Source organism: Sciurus vulgaris (genome assembly GCF_902686455.1).
Source record: "Sciurus vulgaris genome assembly, chromosome: 1".
In the NCBI taxonomy this organism is placed as follows: domain Eukaryota; kingdom Metazoa; phylum Chordata; class Mammalia; order Rodentia; family Sciuridae; genus Sciurus; species Sciurus vulgaris.
Genome location: NC_136461.1, coordinates 100,651,006 through 100,676,623, shown reverse-complemented (window position 1 = coordinate 100,676,623; position 25,618 = coordinate 100,651,006). Strand labels below are relative to the sequence as shown.

The window sequence follows — 25,618 nt, the reverse complement described above, 5'->3', positions numbered from 1 at the left end:
CCACTATTGCTGGCTTTGCCAGCCCTGTGTCTCTTTGTATCTTGATCTTGCTCACTATTTCATTATCTCTGCCCATCACAGAAGGCCCGCCTTGCCAGAATCCGTGTGGCCAAAACAGGAAGCTCCAATGCTTACCTGCACAGCAAGCGCAATGGGCTCCTCAACGAGGCACTGGAACTGGCGGTAGGTACCTAGAGGACCTGGTTGAGAACCATAAAGGAAAAGATAGGCCTGTTTTCTCTTTCTAAGGTCAGCAGCACTCCTATCCAAAAGCCCCAGTTTGAGCCCTGAGGAAGACATTTCCCAAAATTTCCACGTACCTCGCCTATGTGATATCACCAGTACCCCTAAACCAGCCTTAGATAAAAGTCCCCTGACCCCAAAGTGAGCATGTTCTATGCTGACCCTAAATTTAATTCGTCTGGATTTTTCTGGTGCCCTCCAACCTGTGGAGAAATGAAGTTGCTGGAGAGAGGAGACATTGCCAGCTTCACTCTCAGTCTCTCTTCTTCTCTCACTAGGGTACCCCAGAAGAGGAGCATATGGGCAAGACCACATCACTCATCGAGAGCCAGCACCACCACCTGCTGCACTGCCTGGAAAAGACCACTGTGAGTGCCAGTCCAATCTCCTTTTTCATCCCTGACCCCTGGCATTTCCTAGGGCTTTGCTCACATCCTCACCCTGCACTAGAAGTCAGTCTATCCCCTTCAGATCCAAAGGTAGTGATGAGGTCTGGCAACTCCCAGGAAGAAAACCTAAGAATGCTGGAATGTATAGAGAATGGGAGAACTGCTCGGTCCTGCAGCATCGTAGAAAAGACCATTCCACTAAACTTCCCACACACTCCACCAGTCCTTATGGCCCTCTTCTTGATGGCTGAGGGCTAAGGACTCTGCCCATCCAGTTCTCAGTTCTGATGTATATCACCTTCAAAATCCAGGCCAAATTTGCCCAGGAAAGAATAATGTTGATTTTTGTCCTACCCCTGGGGCTATGTTGTTGCAATCTGTGGGTCCCTTTCTGCCCTACATTCCTCTTGCAATGGAAGACAATGAATGAAGGAGGCAGTGTGTGTATTTCTCTAGCCAGCATTTATCTGCTCAAACCCCTCTCAGTGACCCTGCAATTCCTAGGGAGTTCAGATTCTGAACTCTGACTGTAAAAGTAGGTTTGGTGTAGGGTACCACAGCTGGAATGTGAATGATGCTTGTGCCTCACTAACAGCCTGAAAGAAAGGGCAGTAGGGCTAACCCTGGACCCTTGGCAGAAAGTGCTAAGAATAGTGGGTAGGGAGACATCAGGGTAGAAACAAGCCAAAGTGAAACCCTTCCCCGTTCCTTTCTAGAAACTTCCTCTCCCAAAAACCTGTAATCAGGGATCGATACACTAAGGAAGGAACTTGCTAATTCCAACCATTCTATACTGTGGTCTCCCAGGTGTGGCAGGAATAGATGCTAAATGACTCAATCTGAGCATAAGGTGGACACTATGAATGGCAGTAGAATCTAGTGAGAACTTCCAAAATGGAAAGGTGCTCTGTAAACCCTAATTTCTAGGATTTATCACTAAAAGCTACATATGCATATCTAGAATTTTTCTCAAAGACTAAGTTTGCCAAAGGGACAGGCCCAGACCCAACTGCCCTTTCCAAGTTTGCATGTGCTAGGTGGAATGTGTAAATTGAAAGGACATGGGTGAAAATATTTGAGTTTGAAGGGCTGGAATGTTGGCATTGAAAAAAATGGGATTTGGGAATTGAGGGATGGAATGCTGGCATTGAAGGGGTGGAATGCTGAGTTTGAGGGAAAGAATGTTGGATTGTGTATGGGAGTGGGATATGGGGATTAAAGCTCTGGAATGCTGGATTTTAGGGGAGGAATGCTGGACTGTTGGGGTGGAAAAGACAATGTTGGGAGGAATGAAGGAAGGAATGTTGGGTATGAGCAGGGTCCTGTTGCAACCAAGGGGTACAATATTTGGACAAGGGAGACAGAATGCTGGAACAAGGGATGGAATGTTGAACTCAAAGGGTGGAATGCTGGGATTAAGAGTTTGAATGTCAGAACTGGCTTGAGAATGCTGGAATGTACAATCAATGGTGTTTTTATCTTCTGTTGGCATGTTGTCCTGTAGGGGTTGTCCTATCTTGTGGATGATCCCCTGTTATCTGTACGAACCTCCACCGTCAAGGTATAACTTTTTAAAAATTCAATTGATGTTTTCTTTCTGATTCTTCTGAGTCTGTGGATTCTCCTCTTTTTACCCCTGGTCTGGTTCTCTGCATGTGCTGTTGATTCTTCTGGGGTTTTCTTACCTCTGCTATCACACCTGTATCAGCTCAGGCTTCCAGTATTTTTGTACTGAACTACCAAACTCCCTTTCTGATTACCTTTTTTGACCTCCCAAGGGGCTTGGAGGAGGTGGTGGAACATAGCACCAATGCTGCATCCTGTGAATGTTCGTGCATAGCCTTTGTTCCAGGCACCTCCCCAGCATCTTGGGGACTCCGAGTATTGGCTGCCAGGGCTGGTTTCTCTCTGAACTCAGTTCTCATGCTTCTCAGACTTTCTCCTAACCCTGGTAGCCAGACCATTAATGCCATAGATTTTTAGTCACCTAGCCAAACAGTCATATTTTAATTATCCTGCCATCCTCTTGGTCTAAATTAAGAGACTGTTAGCCTTGCCTCCCCACTTGACCCAGGGATTCCTGTGCCTCCAAGATATGTTTAGGATCCACATCCCATAATCAGGAGAAAGGGGGGATAAAAAACATATCCCTGACAGTTTGACCCATTCCCCCTTTAAGAAGAATGCTCTCCCAATTCTGTGAATGACCCACTGCCTTTAAAAGTTTCTGTGACAACCTGACAATTCATAAGATCCAGAAAAGATGACCCAGCATACTTGTACTCAATGGCTCCTTATCTGCCATGTCTGGCAGATCTTACAAAACTACAAAGAAAATTCTTTGCTTCTAGCTCTGATGATGCCACTGAGTCTCTCCATGTCCTTGGTTTCCCTTCTGCTAGAGCAGTAGATGGGTGCATGTCTCATCATGACTTAACTACAGTCCCCACCCTTAAATCTGAAGGCCAGGGCTGCCAATATGAATTCTTTCTTTTCACATTTGATGCCCATGGCTCCCACCCGAATGCTTATCTATGATCCAGGCAGCTGGGAGCCCTTCCTTCAAGGCCCAAAACAGGGACAGGCAGCATTCAGAGTATGGAGCTTATGCTCCTGCTCCCTACCTTCTTTTCTTACTTCTTCTCCCTCTGCCTCCTACAGAACCATGAGTTTATTGACGAGCAGATGTTCGAGCAGAACTGCTTGGAGAGCTCAATGCAGAACTACCCATCCACAAGAAGTCCCTCTCTGTCCAGCCACCCAGGCCTCACTACCACCTGCTGCTCCCGTCGTAGTAAGAAGACCACACACCTCCCCAATTCTAACCTGCCAGCCACTCGCCTGCGCAGCATGCAGGAACTCAGCACGATCCACATCCAGGGCAGTGAGCAGCCCTCCCTTACTACCAGGTGGGTGACTTCCCTCCCATCCCCAAAGCCTTATGTCACTCCATTCGCAGAATTCAATAATCTCAGCATTTGGAGAACTTGAGGACCTTCTCGATGCCCCCTTATCTAATGCTTGAGCAAAAATCTTCCTTCCACCCCACCTTCTTTCTCATCCTTCAAAGTTAACCCAAAGGCCTTCATAGGTTGCTGGAGGATACTAGAGCAGGCCAAAAGTGTGGTTGGGTATTAGGGATTTTAAAACTCAAAAATAATCTAAAATGATCCACCTCAGTCAAAGAATGAAATGTTCTTAAAGAAATAATTTTCAAAATTGTACAATGCATGGCTTATCCTAGGCTGATTTTGAATCACAGACTTTTCCCTCCCTTCTCTACTTCTATTGAAGCCACTTCCCACTACCTCCAAATGAGTTGCGGAGAATTCAGGGAAAGCAAATACCAAATGTCACAAATGACAGGTAAACAACCACTACAGGACAGGGGGATGGGCAGGAAATGTATATTCTGCATTCCTGAGCCCAATTCACCTGACTTTGCAATTGTTAGTAGTTTAGGAATAATAGTTAAGAGTGGAAAATTACAAGCTATTATCAAAGGCAGAGGTAGAAGGCCACCAAAATTTTCTCCTAGTTCCTATAAGCAAGAAATATAGGGGGTCAAGGAAGCTTTGGGATGCTAGCAAGCCGGAACCATCATCAACTTACTCTTTTCTATCCTAGTCGCTCCAGCCTTAATTTGAAAGCAGATGACGGACTGAGACCAAACTGCAAAACATCCCAGATCACCACAGCCATCATCAGCATCCCCACTCCCCCAGCGCTAACCCCAGAGGGGGAAAGTCGGCCACCCCCTGCCAGCCCGGGCCCCAACACGAACATTCCTTCCATAGCCAGCAATGTTGTCAAGGTCTCTGCCTTGTAAAACCACTGGACAGAAGGCCACATGGGGTAGCGGGAGTGAAGGGGGCTGGCATGTTGGTGGGTGGCCACTGGGACCACTCTCCCCAATTCTCCACTATTTTTGCCTGCCCCATGCACCCCTAGCACTGAGAAGGAAAAAAGAGGCAGCAAGGGGTACCCATGGTCCCAACTGCTGGCCTGGATATAGCCCTGTGATATTGTATCTCACCGGGGCCAGAGGAAGGGAGGGAGGGGAAGGGTAGGGGACGGGCGGTGGGGGGATAGGCTGCCTATCAAGGCAGGTCCTGGAAGGGGAGCCTCAGACCAAATAACAATTGTTTCTGGAGTCCCCAGTGAGGAAACTGTAAGACCAAGAGAAGCAGAGGCCAAGAGGTCACATGCAAAACAGGAAGAAAATATAACACTGTGTATTTAAGCACCTTTTTCAAGGCTCTTAATGGATAATATTTATTCATGGGAAAAGGTGGAAAACAAAAACACCAACGGATTTTTGTGAAATGTTTTTCTCCATGGACCCAACATCTTTGAACCAAAACAATGCATTTTGTGGGGTTTTTTTGTTGTTGTTATTGTTTTGTTTTGTTTGTTTTTTCCTTCCTTTTATAAAAGCAAAAGCTTTCAGGCTCTAAGTCAGTTACAGCTGAGTTCTTTCTCCATTCTCCCAGGTGGATGAGGTCAACTGAGTCTGGGCCCTCACTGCCCAGCTGACCTGCACAGAGCTGCCAATGACCACATAATAACCCTTATGCTCTGTCTGTCCCTGTCTCCTTTGTCTCTGTACCTCTCTGCTTCCCCTGGCTGTTTTTCTCTGATTCCAACCATCTGTCTCTACACGGATCCAGTGATCCTGAGACATGCTATTAAAGCCTTCTCTGTCACTGCCAAGTATTACAGACTTGTGCCTGGGAGTTACATCTGAGTGAATGCAAATGAGGAAGAGGAAAGAATGAAGCAAGAATGGGGAGAGTTTCGGGATGAGGGTGATTCACCTATGAACAAACATGCTTCCCTTGTGATTGGAACCACTAGTGTTTGCAATATCTCTTTCTGGGAAAGAAAGGAAATGGTCAGATTTATCACACTGGGATCTTGAAAAAGGAAATAGCCAAGTTCTGGGAAACCATCATCTCTGATGTGTTACCGTGAAGAGAGGACAGAAGACTCCTGGGCTCACAGCTGCTGCAGCCCCTTTGGCACCTTGCTATCTATCCTTTCAGGATCCACCATCAAGTTCATCCAGAGCTCTGCAAAAAGGCCCCATGAGCAGTTTCTTCCAGAGAGGACAGCAAAATGGACAAGAGTCTTCTGACTTACCTTCTACCTGAGGCAACTCCCATACAAAGGCTGCAGGCATGCTAATCCTGTGTGCCTTGTGAAAGACAGTTCAAAGCATGAAATCAAGTTAGAGATTCTAGATGATTCTTACCTGGTCTGAAAGATGCCTCAAATTTGAAGCATCTCCAGGTCTGATCTCTGAAGATAGCTGCAATGAGGGAGAAGTTGATCACCTCCATGCAAGTGAGGGAGTGAAGATTATTTCTTGAAAACCTGGACAGCTTTTCTGTTCTAGTTGCATCCTGGAGGCACTGGGGATGGCATTTCTAGAATCCTCCTAACCATTTTCACCACTTATAGCAGAGCAGGTGGGCCTCAGGGTTAGTGATAAGCCCTTTCCTGACCTCCCCAATCCCTAGTTACCCTACTGCAGCCTCTGCAGCCTGGGCACTGAGATGCACAAGCTCCTCTGGAGCTCCTCATCCATTCTGCAGCTTGGAGTTTAACTGTTTAATTATAGGCCAAGAATTTCTCTGCGCACCACAGCCATCTAGATGAGTTTCACCAGCCAGGAACCTAAAACTCTCTCTATGGGGTTCCCTGTGACCCCAGCTCAAATGACCCTGTCGACAGAAGTCAATGGGTTTTGAGGTAGCACCAAGCCAGGAAGTAGGTAGAAGGGCAGAGGAGAGCCTTCTTTGAATCCTCATCTCCTTGTGCTTATCCTTATTGACCAATTACAGTCCTTTCTCTAGGTCTGGTCTCAAGGATTTCCCCTTAACATAGGAATGGGGTGGCTCCTGCCCTTGGAGCTTTGTTCTAAGAGAACAGGAAAACATTACCATACAACTATAGAGGCATATGTTTGCACAAAACATACCACCACCCTAAACACATCTGAGAGTAAGTACTTAAATCCATTCACTTCATACATACATCTCATTGGGAAAGGCAGAGAAGCAAGCCAGATCCATTTAGAAAGCAGGCAAAAGACTAGGAACTTTATCTTTAAAGAACAGATAATGGAACAAAACTAGGAATTCCTAAGGACATTATACATCCTGAGAATTGAGTGGGGTAAAGGATGAAGAGGTAAATAGGCACATGGTTACATATACAAATTGCCTGTGTTTCATTTAAGGTCCTTACAGTATTAAGAATAATGACTGATTCAACCAAGAATCTATTTTTGATACTGCACCAAAGGGAGTATGTTAGTGGTCCTTACAAAATTAGTTTGAAAAGGCATGTTCCAATTCTCCATGTTTTTTATTGACCCTAAGGAACTGAATATTTTGTTGCTTCAGTTTCATTTCCAAAACCTACATCATTACACTTTCTAACAATCATGCTTTCATCATTGCCTTCATTTCCAACTTCCATTGCAGCATTAGCCAGTGATGAGTGACGGAAGTTACCTCTAGTCCAAAAGATGTTAACCCAGGAAAATGGTTCTCCTACACAATAGAATACAACCAGACTACACTGCTAAAGGGTATTTTAAAGGAAACACACAGTCCAAAGTGTGCAGAATCAGTTTAATAAGTCTAACTACGTCTAGTGACTGAGGAACCAGGAAATCAGTTTTCTGAAGACAAACAGCTTTCTCATACAATGCTCTTGAGCTTCGTCTTATTTGTGAACCATTTTAGTGTTCTAGAAAGTTCCCCAAATCACTTTTCCCATTCAGCATTGTGAGAAAAAAAAAAAAAACACTACATTCAAGTATGTCAATTGAGAGGAAACAAAATATAGTAGAGTAGTAGAGTATATCAGACCTAGAATAGATATTCTTTAATTCATTTTACAGTATAGAAAGGTGAGGCCCAGAGAAATTGATTTGCTCGAGGTCATGCAATCAATGAATGACAGACCTGGGTCCAGAAGTCTAGTCCTTTGGCTAATACTTTTTTTTTTTTTTTTTCTTCCCCTAACACACCCATTGCCTCCCAAAATCAATGGTTTAGAGAAGACCCATCAAAGACTTCATGCTAGAATTAGAGACATAGTCATGTAAATAGAAATACTACTTGGATACAGCTCTTGGAAATCCCCTGACAGTGCTAATACAAACTGTACTTTAGAAGTTACTATTTCCTGGGTAGAACTATCTATGGACTATCAATTCTGTCAGAAACAGATGAACAACTGAAGTCAAGTTTTCTCAGTCAAATGTTATCTATTCTCAGTCAAAAGAAGGCTAGGATAAAAACATCTCAAAGCATCAATTTCCTTATGTTCCTGACCACAATCTGTGATGGTAGTAGGTCACATATCTAAATCCTTGATTCAGAGAGAAGAAACAGGTTGACTCATCCAAGTTCTTATGGCAAGTTAGTGGCAGAACTACAATTTAATCCAGGACCTAGACATCTTGTCCTGAGATTTTATCCTCCACATCATGTTTCATTGATCTGAGGCTTGCTTACATTTTTAAACCCTGGTTTTCAAGGGTGGTGATTAGGGGAGGAAATATTTCACTCAGAACCACCCTGAGGAACAAAACTTCCAGAAGTAAACTATTATTTTTCCTTCATCCCCTGTTTCCTAACTAGTGTCAAGCTCAGGACTAATTGTACAGAACCCTTTTCAAGAGACCAATAGATACTCTCAATGACAATTGAACACATCAGTCTACAGTAACACAGAATTTGAAAAGAAAGTGGTTAATACTGATCCATGATTAACCAAAACAATATGTGGATATGCTGAGGACTTTATTTTTTTCCTGCAGTTCAGGATCATGTCACATTAGAATGCAAGTAGGGAATGTATACATTGAAACATTATATACCTAGCTTTTTTCAGTCTTTTTAAAATTTTGCACAGTAGTGGTTGAAATTGAGCTAACACTAGAATTGAGGTTATTAGTGAATTCCAGTCATCCAGGCTCCCTCATTTTAATTACCAGGTAAGGCAGAAGGATCCCAACGCTGTTGATTTAAGGCAATATTAGTTTCCCTCTATACTAGTTGGCATGGTTACTGTGGTAACAGAAACCTGAGAAACTTTTATTTTCCCTTCTTGGTTTCCTAATGAATTCTTGTTATTTGCAAAGCTTTAAAATGACTGGATGAAGGGAAAACATTGTATGACCCATACCCTTGGAGCCCGAAGAGCATCATTAGAACTAAGAAAAAGTGGCTATCCAAAAATGAAACAGCTTTAAAGGAGTTCCTTATGAGTCTTTTTTTTTTTTTTATTCAGGATGTTCTACGTTTTTTCTCATTAATTGTGGAAATGACACTTAGCAGGTTACTTAACTACACTGGCCAGTATCACTCTAACCAGTGTAGGGCACTGACCCAAGTCCTGGGGGTGGGGGTGGGAGGCCCTCGGACCAATGGACTATTTTACAAACCTGGGAGGTGGGAGGGATGGTCTATTTTTGATAATCAGACATTCCAGTATGTTTTCCTTAGAGGTCACACTCTCCCATTGTTATTGTGAAAAACATTGTGTTTTTTTTTTCTATTTTCGTATAATAAATGAGCTTTGCTTAACAACATCACATAGCAAAGAAATATACTGTACAAAACTGCAGGAAGATAAACGTGAAAACTTTCTATGGGAAAATGACTCTTGAGTTTCCTGTCGTCTTCTTTTGAAACTGTAGTGCATATGTTACAACATGTATATCATTTACAGTATTGAGTCGTGTGCCACTGCTGTACCTGATGTATCCAATCTGGATTAAACAATGTGCCACAAACCCTAAGATTGACTATGAATAGTTTATTTTAAGACTAGTTCTCCATTCCTTCTAATTGTACTACCATGCACTAGAAAATAAGAGCAATATGAACAAAGAGGGCTTTCTACCTTGCTAGAGAAGTGAGTCTTAGGGGTGTATAAAGGCCTAGTCTAACTCACCCAGCAGCCTCCCTCAATATAAGTAACTCCTCTATAACTTTCTGATGGTTCTTGCCTGCTCCTATGTTATAATAATGGATGTCCACTAACAAACATTTAAGAAGTAAATCACTTTAACTACATTTGTCAACAGCTCTCTTTTGAGGTCCAACTCTGTATCATTGAAAGAGAAACTACCATTATGCTCAGTACTGGTTCTACTAAGGATATATATAATATCTGCTACTCCATATAAACCAAAGTCTCAAAACCTAAAATTTCAAAAATATTTGTTGTATAGGGTTGAGCAGAAAGCTTAGAAACCAGAGGTTTGTTTAGGTTCTATCACATATATGACTTCTTATCAGCCACTTTCTCTTTGCTTCACTTCTTTGCTCATCTTAACTGGATTAGATACCTTGAAGACCTGATTTAACCTTAACAATTATGTAGGTGGTGAGAACAGCAACCATTTTCTTGTTTCAGTGTGGCACCAAAAATGTGAATCCTTTTAATTTCCCTACAACTACTAATCAATGAAAACAGCAGAGAAATGGAACGTTAAGGCAAATGCATGATGACCTAAGGTCCTAGAATTTGGCCGTTAAATTAATTTCAATCACTAAAGCTCACATCCCCATCACCCACTAGGTGTCACTACAGCTCAAATAATCTGGTAGACAGTAACAAAACCAGATGTGCATTGGCTCATTAGCAATTCCTGTTTTCATTAAAAAACACTTAATGTCAAGTAGGACAGATGTGCTTGTTCACAGAGGTACAATGAACAAACATTCTACAAAAATCAGAGGATAACCTTGCAAGAGTTCCAATGTCAGCTATAACTATCAAAAATTAAAATTATATTTATTTTTAAATAGTCACATAATTTAAGGAAGGCCCTAAAAACTTCAAACTACTCCCTTATATCATCCGAAAGTACTAGAATTCATATGTACAGTTATTTTTAGTATTCTGGGGCTGAAGTCTACCTTTAAACCACATGTTAAAGTCAGAGGTATCCAAGCAGATTTCCCACATATTTCTCTGTATGTTAATACTGAAATCCTAAAATCCATGTTAAAGCTTAACATGAAATTAAGAGTAAGCATAGGGATTGAGAAATACTTGAAAATTTAGACATTTAACCAGTGTGCATCAGATTTCATCTAAATTACCTGAATTTATAAAGGCTCTCTATACTCACAAATTTCATTATGGTTTTCCATAATTAGAAAACATTTTTTCTTCATTATGAGTCACATAACAATTAAATCTTAAAACTAAAAGGAACCCTAAAAATCTTCTGGTCCAACTTTTTATGTTCTTCCCCCAGTGCTGGGAATCAAACCCAGGGCCTCAGGCTTGCTAGGCTTGTCACCATCTATATTCCCAGTCCCCACCCCAACTTCTCTCATTCGTCAATGAGAAAACTGGGCCTTCAGAGGCTAAATGACTAGTACAAGGTTAGAAAGTAGAAGAGTCTCAACCAGGACAAGTATCCTTTGTAAGTGAACTTACCTTAAACCTATCTATGGTTCTTGACAGATTATGTGAACATGTGCCTAGGCTAACAAATCCAAACAAAATGCCTTTCCCACAGACAAATCACAAAGACACCTTCCACATCCACTACTTTAATTACCTTTTATTTGGGAAGATAATGACTAAACTTGCCTAGTAAATGCTTATGAAAATTCTAGCAATTAGTATTTTCATAAAATATAAAGTATGAATATGCTCACCTCTTATTTTTCTAGAGAAAAAATAATAAACACAAAATAAGACAAACCAAGGGAAAATCCAATTAATTTCAAGACTAATGGGTAAGTTCATTAAGATGCAGCACTATCCTAATTAAAATCTCCTAGCAATGACAACTGTGAACTTGGCTATATTTTGGGGAAAGGGATAGGAAAGGGTAGAATTGACAGGATCTTAGTTAAATGTGTAATTAAAATCTCTCCTTAATGACATAGTGGACCTAATTATGGATTTGCTATATCTACAATGTAAATTAATTCATTCTAACTTGGCAACATATGCACAGTACTGAAATACTTGAGGCCTACCAATGACCAACTCAACAAGAATCCAAGAATTCAAGTTAAACAGACAGTGTTCGGTGGATGTTGGACAGTAAATGATAACTGGGTGTTTGCTAACAGCCCTAGGAAAAAAGTGCTTATATTGCCTGGACAATATAAGAGTATAAGGAAAAGAGTATGTCTTTTAAAAATAAATATCCTTCTCAACAATAAGCTATAAGGGGTTCCCTCACACCTCACCACCTCAGAAAAATGATAACTCCCCTGAGATCCTGGCACTAAAGGTAAAATCTGAGGAAATTTTTCTATAAGAGACAAGATTAGGACACTTTGGAAGAAGAGGCTAAATAGGAAGAACTCTACTTCCACAAAATACTCAACACTAGACTACAACTTCCCCCTAACTTATCAGCAGAGCAGATCAGTTCTTAACCTGGGTTCCACAGATGTTCTTTGGGGGTCCTATGAACCCTCCAAAATTAATACTCAAAATTCTGCTTATAGAATAAGAAATAGTGGTCCACCTATATAGCATCAAAAAAAAATCAAAATCAAAAAATAATCCAAGAATCAACACACATTAAAAGCAGTTCCTCTACTGAGTAACACAAATAAGATGGCCACTCTTATTTATGTTGTAAATATACAGTAAAAATGTGGTTTTCACATTCTCAACAACAAAAGACTTAAAAAAGATAACATGTTAACACATTTAGCTAAATTTGTTTTTACTAGTAACAAATATTTTTACTGGAAGTAAACAACACCAAAATCAAGTACTTTTGGGAAAACCTAAAGCTATCTTTAAATATTCCTCCCTGCCTAAACCTAAAAGATCTATCTACCATGCTACAAATGTCTACAAGAATGCAAAATATGGAAACGCGGCTCAAGTTTTGTGTAAAGAACTCCACAGTATAAATCAACATTACTTTTCAAATCTTAACTTTTTATTTTTTAAGTAAGCAGTGGTATATATGTCATCTTCTTAAAATGTTTGAGAATAGCTTACAGAAAATGGCATGTTGGGACTTTTAGCTCTATGCCCCAAAAATTCTCTAGAGAATCTATGATGAAGTTTTATTAAAAAAAAAAAAAAAAAGATGTAATACACCTGCACTTAGTCAAAATAATCTGAAAAATAGATGTGTGCTGTGGAAAGCCTTAAATCTTTCCAATTTCCTCAAAAATGCCACTATATGTATGCCACTCTATTCTAAGTCAAGGAGGACAGATATCTATCAGTTGCTTGCTGATAGTTTCTGATGGTCTCAGATATATCCTATAATCACTGGTTACCACGCATCATTTCTTGTAGATAAACTGTATTCATGTGATAGGCTGCCATCCAACTCGGATGCCTCTGAGCATTCCAATAATATGACTGAGAAGCAGCAGCATAATATTCTTGCCATGCCCTATAGTAAGCTCTCCAGTACTCCTCATAATCCTGGTAGGTATCAGAAAAATTTAGATGTGCTTCCCTATGACAGTCATACCAATCATCTTCCTGGGGTTCTGTATGCAATCGATAGGAAGAGCGCCTAGGTAGGTTTCTTCGGCTCTGCTTAGCTCGCTGGTGGGACCCCTCTTTATGTCTTGCCTTCATCTGGATTTCAGGTGATTCTTGATATTCCTCTGGAATGGAGGCATCATTTTCATTCAGAGGTTGTTCCAAAGAGATATGGCCCTCCACAGGAGTAGATTCAGAGTCCTTCAGCTGAATACCAGAAGAGCCTTCCAAGTATGACTTATTTCCTTTGCTCTGGGAAGAAGTCCTGGAGCTGTAAGAATCACTGTCACTCTCTGAGTCTCCAGATTGGCTACTACTTGCTAATATCTGTACTCTCTCTTCAGTAACTCTATTTCTCACAAAACCATTTTGAGGGTTCACAGTCTGATCTCCAGGACCTGTGTAGTGCCTGATAATTTCCACAGGTTTCTCTAACCCCTCTTTAATATAATGTTCATAATCTTCTACCAGTTCTGCAAAAGTTAAAGTGCATGGTTGATGGATTTTAAAAGAAGACAAACAAGGAATTTTGGGGAGTGACACAGGTAAAGCTTCTTTGACCTGTGGCTGGCTGGTGGTAGAATTTTCCACAGGGGTCTGAGCAGAATTCTTCATTTGTTCTTCCAATTGTACGGCACACCCCAGTTCTTTTGGTGATGTTGCTTTTTCTATGATTCCACACTCTGAGTAGCTTTTTGCAGGAAGTTTTTGTTTAGTGTTAACTTTTGATTTGACTGATAATGCAGATACAGAAGTATTTCTAGAGGAAGCCATGTGGTTACCATGAACTTTCTGAGTTTGAAAGGCTCTCTCTATTTTCTGAATTTGCTTTTTAAGGGGCTGGGTAGGTGCACTTGCTAAGCCATATGTATGTATAGCAGCTTTAACCTCCACATCCCAATCAAAACATTCTTCCATCAGACCAGGAGGAATGGGATCTACATAAAAGAAAAAAGTATTAAAATTCTCAAGCAATGCTCAGTCAGCATTTTCTCAATGATTTCATACGTTTTCTATGGTTATATAAATTTATGAAACAAAATATGTAAATAAAATACTAAGAAGCTTAAAAATATTAGTATTTCCAAAAATTAAGAAATCCTGCAATAAAGGAGTTTACCTAAAAAATATACAAGACCAGCCAGGTGCAGTGGTGCATGCCTATAATCCCAGTGGCTTGGGAGGCTCAGGCAGGAGGAATACCAAGTTTGAGGCCAGTATCAGCAATTGAACAAAGGCCCTAAGCAACTTAGTGAGATCCTGTCTCAAAATAAAAAGTAAAAATGCTGGGGATGCAGCTCAGTGGCAGAGTGTCCCTGGGTTCAATGCCCAGAATGAAGAAAGGAAGATATAATACCCATTCTACACTCTTAAGCAGTAGCTCTTCCACCTCTACTCGAAAAAGAGCTTACTCTCAGAGTAATGTACAAGTCTGCAGCAATTCTCTATTTTTTATTTTTCCTCTCTTTAGTCTCTTCTCTATATCACTTTCTGACAGCCAAATAAGTTATTAGAAAATGGATTTTGCTCTCCAAAGCTTCAACCATAACTCTACCCACCTAAATCTGCCACCCTATACTCCAATGTTCTTTTAACAGTGGAGAGAAAACCTCTACAGGAAAAAAAAAAAAAAGAAAAAACTAAATGACTGAAAGATCTGTAAGTACTAATACACTTCTAATTTTTAAAAAATGCTAGCTTCAACTTTCTAAGTCTTATTCCATCCAGGTGTGAAAATTTGCTTCCATGTACATACTCAGACCTTCCCAAAGTCTGACTGATTTTCACCTTACGCTGAAAAGATATATTGAGCCCCTACTCTATAAAGATCTTGACTATTATTGTTTACGTCCCATGTATGTACACTCTAAATCCCTCAGGTCTGGATTCTTCAATGGAGGCTCTTGATCCTTTGATGAACAGACTCTAAAACTCTGATTCCTACTCAGATGACAACCCTTGCTTGACTAGCCTAAAATACACGCCAATTTCCCTTCTAGTCTTGCTGGAGGCAACTCATCTGAACTGTCTTACAAGAGAAGTTCCCAGTCTAATACAGACCTAACAGCATAAATATCATTCTCTCATGATTTCTGGGTTAACATTACATAAAAATCCAAATATATCATTTTCCAGCATCCAAAGGCAAACTTTATTTTTTATAATTAGACACTATGATACTGAATCCTACAAGAAGTCCTCATGCTCTTCTACCAAGTTTCATTTTTTTTCCCATATCGACAAGACTTACACTTAGAAAGAACAGTTAGTGTTATAACTAATACAGAACTGATTGAGAACCAAAATATATCTATTCTAAAACAATTTACAAATCAGGATAAAAGCTTAGGGCAACTAAAGATATTTATAAAAAAATCATAGAATGAGCTATTACCAAGCCAGAATTACTAGAATCCACAGAACTCCCAGATCTGTGCTTAATCTAGTTTTGTAAAATAATTAACAAAATTAAATATAAAATCAATAACATTGTTATATTTATTCAATATATATCCCATATAAGGTTTTATACATATATATGTACACACACTATATAAACATCTATATACACATTTATACTGTTCATTTTTTATTTTTTATATATTTTTTATTATTAAAATCTTTTATTTTTACAGACTGCATTTTGATTCACTGTACACAAATAGGGTACAAATTTTCATTTCTATGGTTGTACACATTGTAGATTCACACCATTCATGTAATCATACATATACATAGGGTAATACTGTTTCATTCTACTATACCATTTATAGTGTACATTACTATAACATGCGTATCAAATAAATCATATTCCCACTCAGGAGTTTTTTAAGGCTGTTTTTAAGAAATCATTAAGTTTCAAACATGCACTATTTCCAAGATGACACTTTAAAAACAGAATGATACATGAGTCACTAAGACGAAAAGAAAAACATTCAAATTGTTCAAAATAGTATTCAAATTAAAAATAGCGTTTCTTCCTCTTGGTGACAAGAGGATATAGCAAGAATTACCTTCACAGCAACTTACAAAAGGTAAAATATCCTCACTTATATCAAAGAACAATAAAGTCAAACTGCAAAGCTTAAAAGCTTAAAACTTAAAAAACAGAGCAAAGAAAGTGGCAGAATATTTTCCATTTTTCATGTACTAATAGTTTAAAATTCTGTTCCCAATACTTATTAGCTGTAACACCTTTTCTTAACCTCTCTACGCCTGAATGTCCTAATCTACAAAAAGTAGGTAACGGTACAACCCTCATAAGATTGTAGTAAAAATTAAGTAAGTTAACATACAGTACTGTGTGTGGATAATAGCCAACACATCATAAGCATTCTGTTATTATTTATATTATACCTATCATCACTACAATTGCTATGTCAACAAAATGAGACAGAAAAATGTACCTGGTAAAGGGAGAAGATTGATATTACATTTGTGGGCAATTTTCATCATCATATTTTCTTCTTCTCCCCGGCAACAATAGGTAACCGTCAGTCCCAAAGTACCTAAAAGCAGAGAGTGTTAAACAGTAAATCATTTTCACATAAATGACATTTCAAGTTCACCTATCACATTACAGATTTCTCCCCTTAAAGAATGCAAATTTTTCTTTTTTTTACCAAAACGGCCGGCCCTGCCAATGCGATGCATGTATGTCTCCCAGTCCAATGGTACATCCAGATTTACAACCAAATTCACCTTCTCAGCATCAATTCCACGGGAAGTCTGGAAAAGAAGAAGATAAGAAGTATTTGTCTGCATTAATTGTAGCATGGCTACCAGAGTAACACTGTATTTTTTTTAAGTATAACAAAGAACCAAACTAAGAATAGAATATTAAGGAGCAAAGAAAAATCTATTCCTAAAAATTAATTTCAAAAACAAAGGCTGAAATATTAATTTCTTTTACTTTTTTAGTACTGGGATTGAACCCAAGGACACTTTTGATAGTGTACGAAAGGGAGTACCAGGTCTTTCTTATTTTTCATTTGGAGATAGCATCTCACAAAGTTACTGAGGCTGGCCTCAAACTTGTGATCCTTCTGCTTCAACCTCCCAAGTTGTGGGATTACAGGCATGCATCACCACACCCAGTGATTAAAGACATTTTTAAGAAAGCATCTGCCCCAGAACTGGAAAGATAATTATCTTCTGGCATTCCTGTTAGATGCACACATACACATAAAACAATAAACAAAATCCTTACATCTGACAATAGTACGTGCCAAGATGAATCAGTTATCCAAACAGAACAGGAAATTTACCAAATCTGTAGAAATGAGGACTCTGCAATGAAACTGCTTCAGTTTAGCCATAGCATCTAGACGTTGATTCTGATTCATGTTGCCTAAAAAGATCCCCCAGAAAAAAAGGCATATAAAAACAACTAAGTAATACATATTTACCAAAACCACAATAAGCAAGAATCATAACTCCCAGTCCTATTACTTTATATACATCAATCACAATTACTTTTGTCCTGGGAAAAACTAGGTTGATCTAAAAAGTCAGAATCTTTTAAAATAAAATTTAAAAATTAATTTTAAATGGTAACCAGATCATGTCTACAGATATAGCATTACATCTGGAAAGTGGTATATAATGTAATAATTTTTTTAAAAAATTAAATTATTTTAATCATCCCTTTGTAAATTTGATGTTCAAGTATGATCCAAATATTGGCCTGTTAGAAAATAGACTCCCTAATACCTTACCTCAGGATACACTAAACAAGTTCAACCTAATAGGCTAAAAACTAAGCTAAAAAATAAAACAAAACTCTAAAAATGATCTCACTGATGAAAATTTCTTTTAAATCTTTCATTTCTATTAGGCCAGCAATAATAAAATAACTTTGTGGCGAGAACTGAATCACTTTTGCCTTCCACAAAACTATGAAACAGAGAACCCAAAAGCTAGAGTTATAGCTTAGTGATAGAGCATTTGCCTAGCATGCACAATACCGTGGGTTCGATCCCCAGCACCACCAAAAAAAAAACAAGTCAATTCAGCTAGCCATTCTTAGCATTTTAACAATTATGTCAAGAAACAAACTCTTTCAGGACAATGAAGACACACTTTGTTTCACAGAATTAAGTTCTTTGTGGATATAACTTAGAAAATCTAATAATAATTCTCTCTGAATACTAGTTTTCTAATTTGTTACTATATACCAAGTTACTTCTTAATAAAACAGGATCTTATATATCCAATTTCAATGAAAAATAAACCTTAAATAGCCTTTACTCTGAAGAGTCAGGGTAACTTCATTCATAGGACAATTCATAAAGTGGTACTTCCTCCTGACTAGGGAGGCCAACTTCAAGTCAGTATACTAAAAAAAATTAACATAAGAGATGAACTTGCCTGAAATACACTCAGCAGGAAAGCCTCTGGAAGAAAGGATATCAGCCAAATGTTGTGCTCTATGAAAAAAAAAAAACATAAAAGTTTACAATTTTAAAAATACTGCCCCATCTCTTTCCTTTCACTCCTGAAGTTCCCCAGATACCTTTTAAGTTGTATTACCTACTGTGCAAATTAGAAAAGACTAAGGCTTGATTAAATGGAATTCTGCTGAAGAGTTCCTGTAAATGTTGAGCCTTTTCCTCAAAAATCTTATGTGCCAAAGGGTACAAGTTGACAACTTTGTAATACTGCTTCAAACCTACAAAGAAGTTAAGAGTCATCAGTTGCTATATCCTAAAAACTATTAAACAGCATAAGCCAACTAGGTAAGGAAAAGCTCCAAAATCTGTACATACCTATGAGACTTGGATCGTTGGAATTCAATCTTACAAAAGTGGGCTCTCTCATATACCTTGTCAAAGCATTGGCCAGAAATTCAGGGTAAGTAGCTGATACTGCCAACATCTGTTTACTGGCAGGCAAGGAAGAATAAATCCAACTGCAAAATAAAACACATGTCATGGAAATTATTCAGGCAGTAATCACTACCTGGGGAAAAGATATAGACAGATATTTTGGGGTACCATTTTTATAGTCAAGTTAGTTATTTTGCTTACTTTATTTGCTCCTGGAAGCTGCCTTCTTCTAAAAGCTTATCTGCTTCATCAAGAATAAAGAGACGAATGCTGCCTGGATTCAAGTAGTCAAGTTCAATGAGTTGTTTAATTCTTCCTAAATTCCAGAAAAAAAGCACATTAAAATATTTATGATATTCCAAATCTGCATCAATGTTTTACTCTATTTATTCACAGGTTATATGTACTGCTAAAGTTTCTGACTCAATTCTCATTTATTCATTTATACATTAAACCACCTAAGAAATCTTACATTTTGATCTTGCCTAAGCCCACTTTTCCCCCTCTCTTTACCTAAAAAAATAGGGGGAAAAAAAAACCTCATTTCTATCAGATCTATCCTTCAATTCTGATTCTGAGCAATTCATGACCAAATGATCAACACAGAGGCCAAAGAATAATCTCAATCCATGGTTTAGTAGGGCTTGTAAAAAGTCATCTCATATCTACTCTTCTCAGAAGCCTAACCCATGTATGTACTCAAATATCCTTAGGAATGGAGTTTCATAAATTCCATTGGTAATCCAGTCATGTATCGGTCTCATTAGTCTAATGCTCTTCACTTCTATTCAAAATAAATGTCATAATTGGGGCTGGGAATGTAGCTCAGTGGTCGAATGCTTGCCTAGCATGCACAAGGGCCATGAGTTCGATCCTTAGCACTCCCACCCCACAAAAATAATACCATAATTATCAAAGATTCCTATATCCTTACTGTTATATTAAAAGTGTTTGGTTCCTTAGGAGCCCCAGTTACCAACAGGTCTTAATATCTTACCAGGAGATCCAACAGCAATATGACATTTTTTAAGTCTGGTTTTGTCTTGTGATAATGGAGTTCCTCCAATAAAAACATGACACTCTAAGCCTTCCATTTTTATTCCAATGGCTGTGATAACAGAATGTATCTGTACAGCAATTTCTCTTGTAGGAGCCAAGATCAAAATCTACAAAAATGTAAAACATCTTTAACAAGGCAGAGGATTAAATACATATAATTGGCACATTCATTATATAATGTACTATTTTTCACTTAAAGGATCATTTAAAAGGATGAGTTTTTATCTGTTTGCCAATGATATGATCCTATATCTAAAAGACCCAAAAAACTCTACCAGAAGACTTCTAGAGATGAGTTCGGCAAAGTAGCAGGATACAAGATCAACACCCAAAAATCAATAGCTTTCCTGTACTCCAAGAGTGATCTGCCAAGGAAGAAATCAGAAAAACTATCCTATTCACAATAACCTCAAAAACAAAACAAAACAAAACAAAACAAAAAAAACCCCAACAACTAAATACTTGAGAATTAATCTAACCAAGGAGGTAAAAGATCTCTACAATGAAAATTATAGAACACTGAAGAAAGAACCTGAAGATGTTAGAAGATGGAAAGACATCCCACGTTCTTGGGTAAGCAGAATTAAAGCTGTCAAAATGGCCAGACTACCAAAATACACAGACTCAATGCAATTCCCAACAAAATACTTTACAGAATTAGAAGAAAAAAAATTCTTAAATTCATTTGGAAGAATAAGAGACCCAGAATAGCCAAAGCAATACCAAGCAAGAAAAGTGAAGCAGGAGGCATCATGATACCTGATCTAAAATTATATTACAGAACTGTAGTAACAAAAGCATCATGGTATTGACATCAAAACAAACATGAAGACCAATGGAACAGAACAGAAAACAAAAGACAAATCCACATACCTATAGCCATCTGATATTTGACAAAGGTGCCAAAAATATATTTTGAAGAAAAGATAGTCTTCTGAACAAATGGTGCTGGGAAACTGGATAGCTATATGTAGCAAAATAAATCTATCTCTCCCCTATCTCTCATTCTGTATGAAACTCAAATTGAAATGAATCAAAAACTTAGGAATTAGACCAGAAACTTTACAACTGCTAGAAGAAAACACAGGATCAACACTCCATCACATAGGTGTGCTGGCACCAACTTCCTTAAACAGGCCCCCGAAGTGCAAGAAATAAAATCAAGAATCAGTAAGTGGGATACCACAAGTTAAAAAGTTTCTGCATAGCAAAGGAAATGATTAAGAACACGAAGAGAGAACCTACAGAATGGGAGATAAATCTTGGTCAGCTATTCCTCTGATAGGGAATTAATATCTAGCATATTCAAAGAACTCAAAAAATTTAACATCCAAAAGAAACAAATAGCCCAATCAATAAATGGGTAAAAGAACTAAACAGAAGTGTCTCAAAAGAAGAACTACAAAAGACCAACAAATACAAAAAAATTGTTCAACATTTTTACTAATCAGGGAAATGCAAATCAAAACTACACTAAGATTTTAATTCACTCCAGTCAGAATGGCAATGATCAAGAATACAAACAACAATAAATGCTGGTGAGGTTGTGGGGAAAAAGGCACATTTGTACATTGTTGGTGGGACTGTAGATTAGTACAATCACTCTGGAAAACAGTATGGAGATTTCCTCAAAAAACTAGAGATGGAAACCACCATTATGACCCAGCTATCTCACTCCTTGGCATTTTCCTCAAAGATCTAAAAAAATTGGCACACTATAGCAATATAGTCACGTTAATGTTTGTAGTAGCACAATCCATAATAGGTTAATTACGGAATCAAATCAAATACCCATAAATAGAGGAATGGATTAAGAAATTGCTGTAAATACACACACACACACACACACACACAATGGAGTTCCACTCAGCCATAAAAAGAATGAAATAATGGTATTTGCCAGTAAATGAATGGAAATGGAGCCAATATTATGCTAAGTGTAATAAGCCAAACTCAGATACTCAAAGGTCGAATGTTTTCTCTCATATGTGAAAGCTAGAGTACAATAAAGGAAAGGCGGTAGAAAGTACAGAATAACATAGAGATGAGTAATGTATAAGGAGATCAAGAGGCAGAATGGAGGGATGGGTAAGGGGAGGCAATGCAGAATGAATTCTTAGAAAACCATGTTATGTGCATATATAAAAATATATGTCAGGAAACTTCAACTTTATGCATAGGTAGAAAGAATCAATCAAATATAAATTAATAGATGAGTGAAAAGAAGTCTAGTAGAGTAGAGGGAGGAGAAAGGGAGAGAGGAGGGAGGATGGAAGGGAAAAGAGGGAAAGAGGGGATCATGAACTGAAATCAAATTCCATGCATGTCTGAGTTTGTCAGGATGAACCCAACTACTATGTATAACTATGCAGGCCCTAATAAAATAAATGAGTTTTTATTGACAAGGGGAAACACACCATTCGTTCATTTATTCATTCAATAAAAATAAGATTAAGTGTGAGACAACATATTAGCTGCTGGGGAATCAATAGTTAAAAGTATAAAGTCTTTGCCCTCTTGACACTTTCATTCTAGGATGATAAGATAAACAATAAATTTAAAAAAACAATGGCAAGGGGTAACATTTAGAAGGCCTAAATGTACAGCACAGAACTAGCTGTGTGACGCCTTGGGAAATATTTCAGGAAGAGGAAACAACAAATGCAAAGGCCTTAAGATGGTACCTAAAGAGCAAGAAGGTCCACATGGCTAGACAGATTAGGGGCAAAGTAAAGGTCAGACAGCTAACTCCAGGGACAAGATCCCAAAAGGCCTCACAAGCCATAGTGAAAATTCTGCAATGTAATTACTGAAGAATAACGTAAGACTACATGCTCTCAACCATGAAAGGAAGAAACTGCTTTAAAAAAAAAAAAAAGACTAGGGGAAAAAAATGCTATAACTGTTAACAGTTTCTCTCTGGGTAGCTAAGATTATACATTTTGTTTTCTGGTACTTCCTCTCTCCTTAATTTTTCTGGATGCTCCTGATTTTCAAAAATTAGTATGTGCTACTTTGATACACATACACACATAAAGTACTTAACTTTGACAATGCAAAAATCTTAAATGAAAATATAAGTTTTACTTATAGGACATTTTTAAGGTGTTTGCATTTGACTTGATGCCAGGACCTCGGGAAGTAGGAAGTGGTCCTATGTACAATATCACCCAGGATTTGGTAGGTAAAATATAGGACTCAAAAACCTTCCTAGATAGTAAATATGGGTATCCTAAGTTAAAAACAATTGTTGAAAATTCATCATCAGATACACATGACAGAGAACTTGAAATAAAAGTCTGCAAAAACTACTAAACTTCAGAGTAAGGCTATAAAGACAATATCTTTGAATCCCCAATATCTGGCATTCTGTTTATATGTAGTATAACTGTGTAACAAATCATTATTGAAGAAATGATCTCCAAACCCAAATCTCCTCATAATTTGGGTAAGATGATCTTACAAACACTCCAAGACAACCTAGAAAATGAAATCAGTATGATACTTTCACAGAGCTTTAAGAACCACCCGCAGTAATGAATCACATTACTATGAATCAAGTCAAACATTACCCCATACCCCTTAAAATATGGTAATAACAGAAAATTTCAAACTTCAAACACTAATAATATATCCTTGGCAACTACTCACAGTACCATCACTGAATGACCTTAATAGCTACTTTAATACTTTTTCATACGGTTTAATTCCATTCATCAAATTCACTTCCACCTGAGGAGCTACTGATATTCATCTGACCTTTGATAAAGGGCACATAACACACTCACCTCTAAGTCCTCTGAGCTAAACTCACCTGAGTACTATAGTTTTCAAGAACAAGAGTGTCCAAAGCTATGGTGGAGAATACACAGGTTTTTCCAGTGCCCGATTTAGCTTGAACAATTAAATCTGAGGAAGGAAAACAAAAAAAAATTCAGGGGCTAGGATGTGGTTCAGTGGTAGAGTCCTTCCCTAGTACTTGTGAGGCAGGCACTGGGTTTGATCCTCAGCATCACATAAAAGTAAGTAAATAAAATAAAGTTATTGTGTCCATCTACATCTAAAAAAAATTCACTAGCCAGTACCACTGAAGCAGCTTAGGTACCAACATGGGATAACAGAATTAGAAGGGTCTCCAAAGATCTCCCAGTTGGCACCTTTAGTTTTAGCTGACTCTCAAACATGCAGGAGGCCATATCCAGAAGCATGCTTGGTCCCTGAACCTCAACCGTTGATCATCTCAAACTTAGAACCACCTGTCAGCGCTGGAAAGGGTCTAAACTATCTTCGGATTCAATGGTGGGATTAGCGCCTGGCCTGGCCGTGCCCCGCATGGCAGCCGAGTCGGGTCTCTCCGGGGCACGCCGTGGCCGCCCCTCGACCTGCCTTCCTTCGCCCCTCGTGGCCTCTCCGGGATCCCCCACCCTCACCGAGCCCGCAGCGGCCCAGAGGAATGGCCTTTAGCTGCACCGGCGAGGGCTTCTCGAAGCCGGCCGCCCGCAGCCCTTCCAGGACTGGCCGCGACAGCAGGAGCGACTCAAAGTCCGCGGGTTCCGCCAGCAGCACGTCTCCGGTGCGGATCCGCGGGCCGCCGATGTCATGAGCCGTCCTCAGGCTCCGCAAGGGCCCGGGAGTTGGCTCCAGGGCCGAGGCCTGCCCGGTCACATGCTCCCCGGGCATAACGGTCTCCGCGGTGGTTACGGCCGCGGAGGCTTCAAACGCCGCCGCCATGGTAGCCCCGCCACCAGATCTCGCGATACTTAGGGCGAGGCGGAGCTCCTGGGAGCGAGAAGAGGAAAAACTTTATTGGCAGTCTTCCCGCGAAGACAGTGACACGCCTGGCCTGGAAGTGGAGGGAAGGGACGGAAGTCGACGGCTGACACAGACTAGTGAACGCTTAACAGAAAAAAATGTGGCCTGGGGAAGAGGGAGGAGAGAAAAAACGAGCTACTGGTGTGTCGCCTTCTGCGGTCTGCAGAGGGCGCCGTGTCCCCGCAGTGGGCACGGCGTCCGCCTCCGGCCCTCTTCAGGGCTGGCCCGCTGGGCCTTGCGCCGGCGCAGGCGCCGCAGTGCGCTCACAACGCCTTCTTTGTGACGCCAGCGCGTCACTTGCCCTGTCCTCGCCTGGGCTTCGTGGGCTGCAGCCTCAGTTCGACTCCGTTGTGGCCTCTTCCCAAATACGTCCCTCTCGGCATCCCAACTCGCTGCCCTCTCAGTGCTCGAAGAAGCACCCAGAGTAGAACAAGATCTGAGGACCTAAGACCAGCCACGCTGGCTGGAATCTGTCCAGTATAACTTTGTCATCTCCAAGTTCCCAGACCCTAGCACAGAAAATGTTGAGCTCTGAAAAAAGTAAGTTGAAGTGAGATCCGGAGCTGGACTGGCAAGTCCCAAATTTCATCTCGAACTTCTCTAAACTGCGCCCTCAAAAGCTCTGTTTACACATCTAGTAGACATCTCAGAGTTAACCTGCCTTCTATGTGCTGCTTCTCCCCCATCATCTCCGGATGAGAAACTAGCATGCCACTTTACCTTACTGTAGATTTCTGCTCTGATATCACCCGTCAAAGGGATCTTTGTTTA

The 25,618-nt window shown here is 39.5% G+C and overlaps 2 protein-coding genes across 6 annotated transcripts in view; one reads left to right on the top strand and one right to left on the bottom strand.

Annotated features, from left to right (window-relative positions):
- The window catches only part of KCND3 (potassium voltage-gated channel subfamily D member 3), a 214,830-nt gene extending 205,377 nt beyond the window's left edge, over nucleotides 1-9,453 (top strand). The window contains exons 4-8 of one of the 4 annotated variants that reach the window (XM_079135461.1): nucleotides 82-183; nucleotides 522-611; nucleotides 2,137-2,193; nucleotides 3,294-3,541; nucleotides 5,303-9,453. In XM_079135461.1, the coding sequence (XP_078991587.1) occupies nucleotides 82-183; nucleotides 522-611; nucleotides 2,137-2,193; nucleotides 3,294-3,541; nucleotides 5,303-5,324 (519 nt within the window). In that variant the 3' untranslated portion in view covers nucleotides 5,325-9,453. Of the gene's footprint in view, nucleotides 1-81; nucleotides 184-521; nucleotides 612-2,136; nucleotides 2,194-3,293; nucleotides 3,542-3,926; nucleotides 4,236-4,259; nucleotides 4,675-5,302 lie in introns of those variants that run through there. The other 3 variants (XM_079135458.1, XM_079135460.1, XM_079135459.1) reach the window with 3 other exon arrangements.
- On the bottom strand, nucleotides 8,137-24,949 carry DDX20 (DEAD-box helicase 20). 2 transcript variants are annotated; one of them, XM_079135328.1, is made up of 11 exons: nucleotides 24,466-24,949; nucleotides 23,850-23,944; nucleotides 19,974-20,142; nucleotides 19,178-19,292; nucleotides 18,917-19,059; nucleotides 18,681-18,819; nucleotides 18,519-18,577; nucleotides 17,417-17,499; nucleotides 16,772-16,877; nucleotides 16,556-16,657; nucleotides 8,137-14,086 (listed from the first exon to the last, which is right to left on the bottom strand). In XM_079135328.1, exons 1-11 carry the CDS (start codon nucleotides 24,764-24,766, stop codon nucleotides 12,924-12,926), a joined length of 2,475 nt encoding a protein of 824 aa, XP_078991454.1. In that variant the 5' UTR covers nucleotides 24,767-24,949; the 3' UTR covers nucleotides 8,137-12,923. The 2 variants fall into 2 exon arrangements, with proteins under 2 accessions (XP_078991454.1, XP_078991455.1); XM_079135329.1 differs by lacking the exon at nucleotides 24,466-24,949 and having other exon boundaries at nucleotides 23,824-23,945.
- Nucleotides 24,950-25,618: the final 669 nt, after the last annotated feature.

Bases quoted from the DNA above. Each gene is read 5' to 3' on its own strand.
- DDX20 (XM_079135328.1), bottom strand. From the start codon at position 24,766: ATGGCGGCGGCGTTTGAAGCCTCCGCGGCCGTAACCACCGCGGAGACC. The intron at 23,945-24,465 runs GTGAGGGTGGGG...TTCCTTCCTCAG, and splicing joins TCTGGGCCGCTGCGGGCTCG to ATTTAATTGTTCAAGCTAAA. The intron at 18,578-18,680 runs GTAATACAACTT...TTTTTTTCATAG, and splicing joins TTTTCTAATTTGCACAGTAG to AGCACAACATTTGGCTGATA.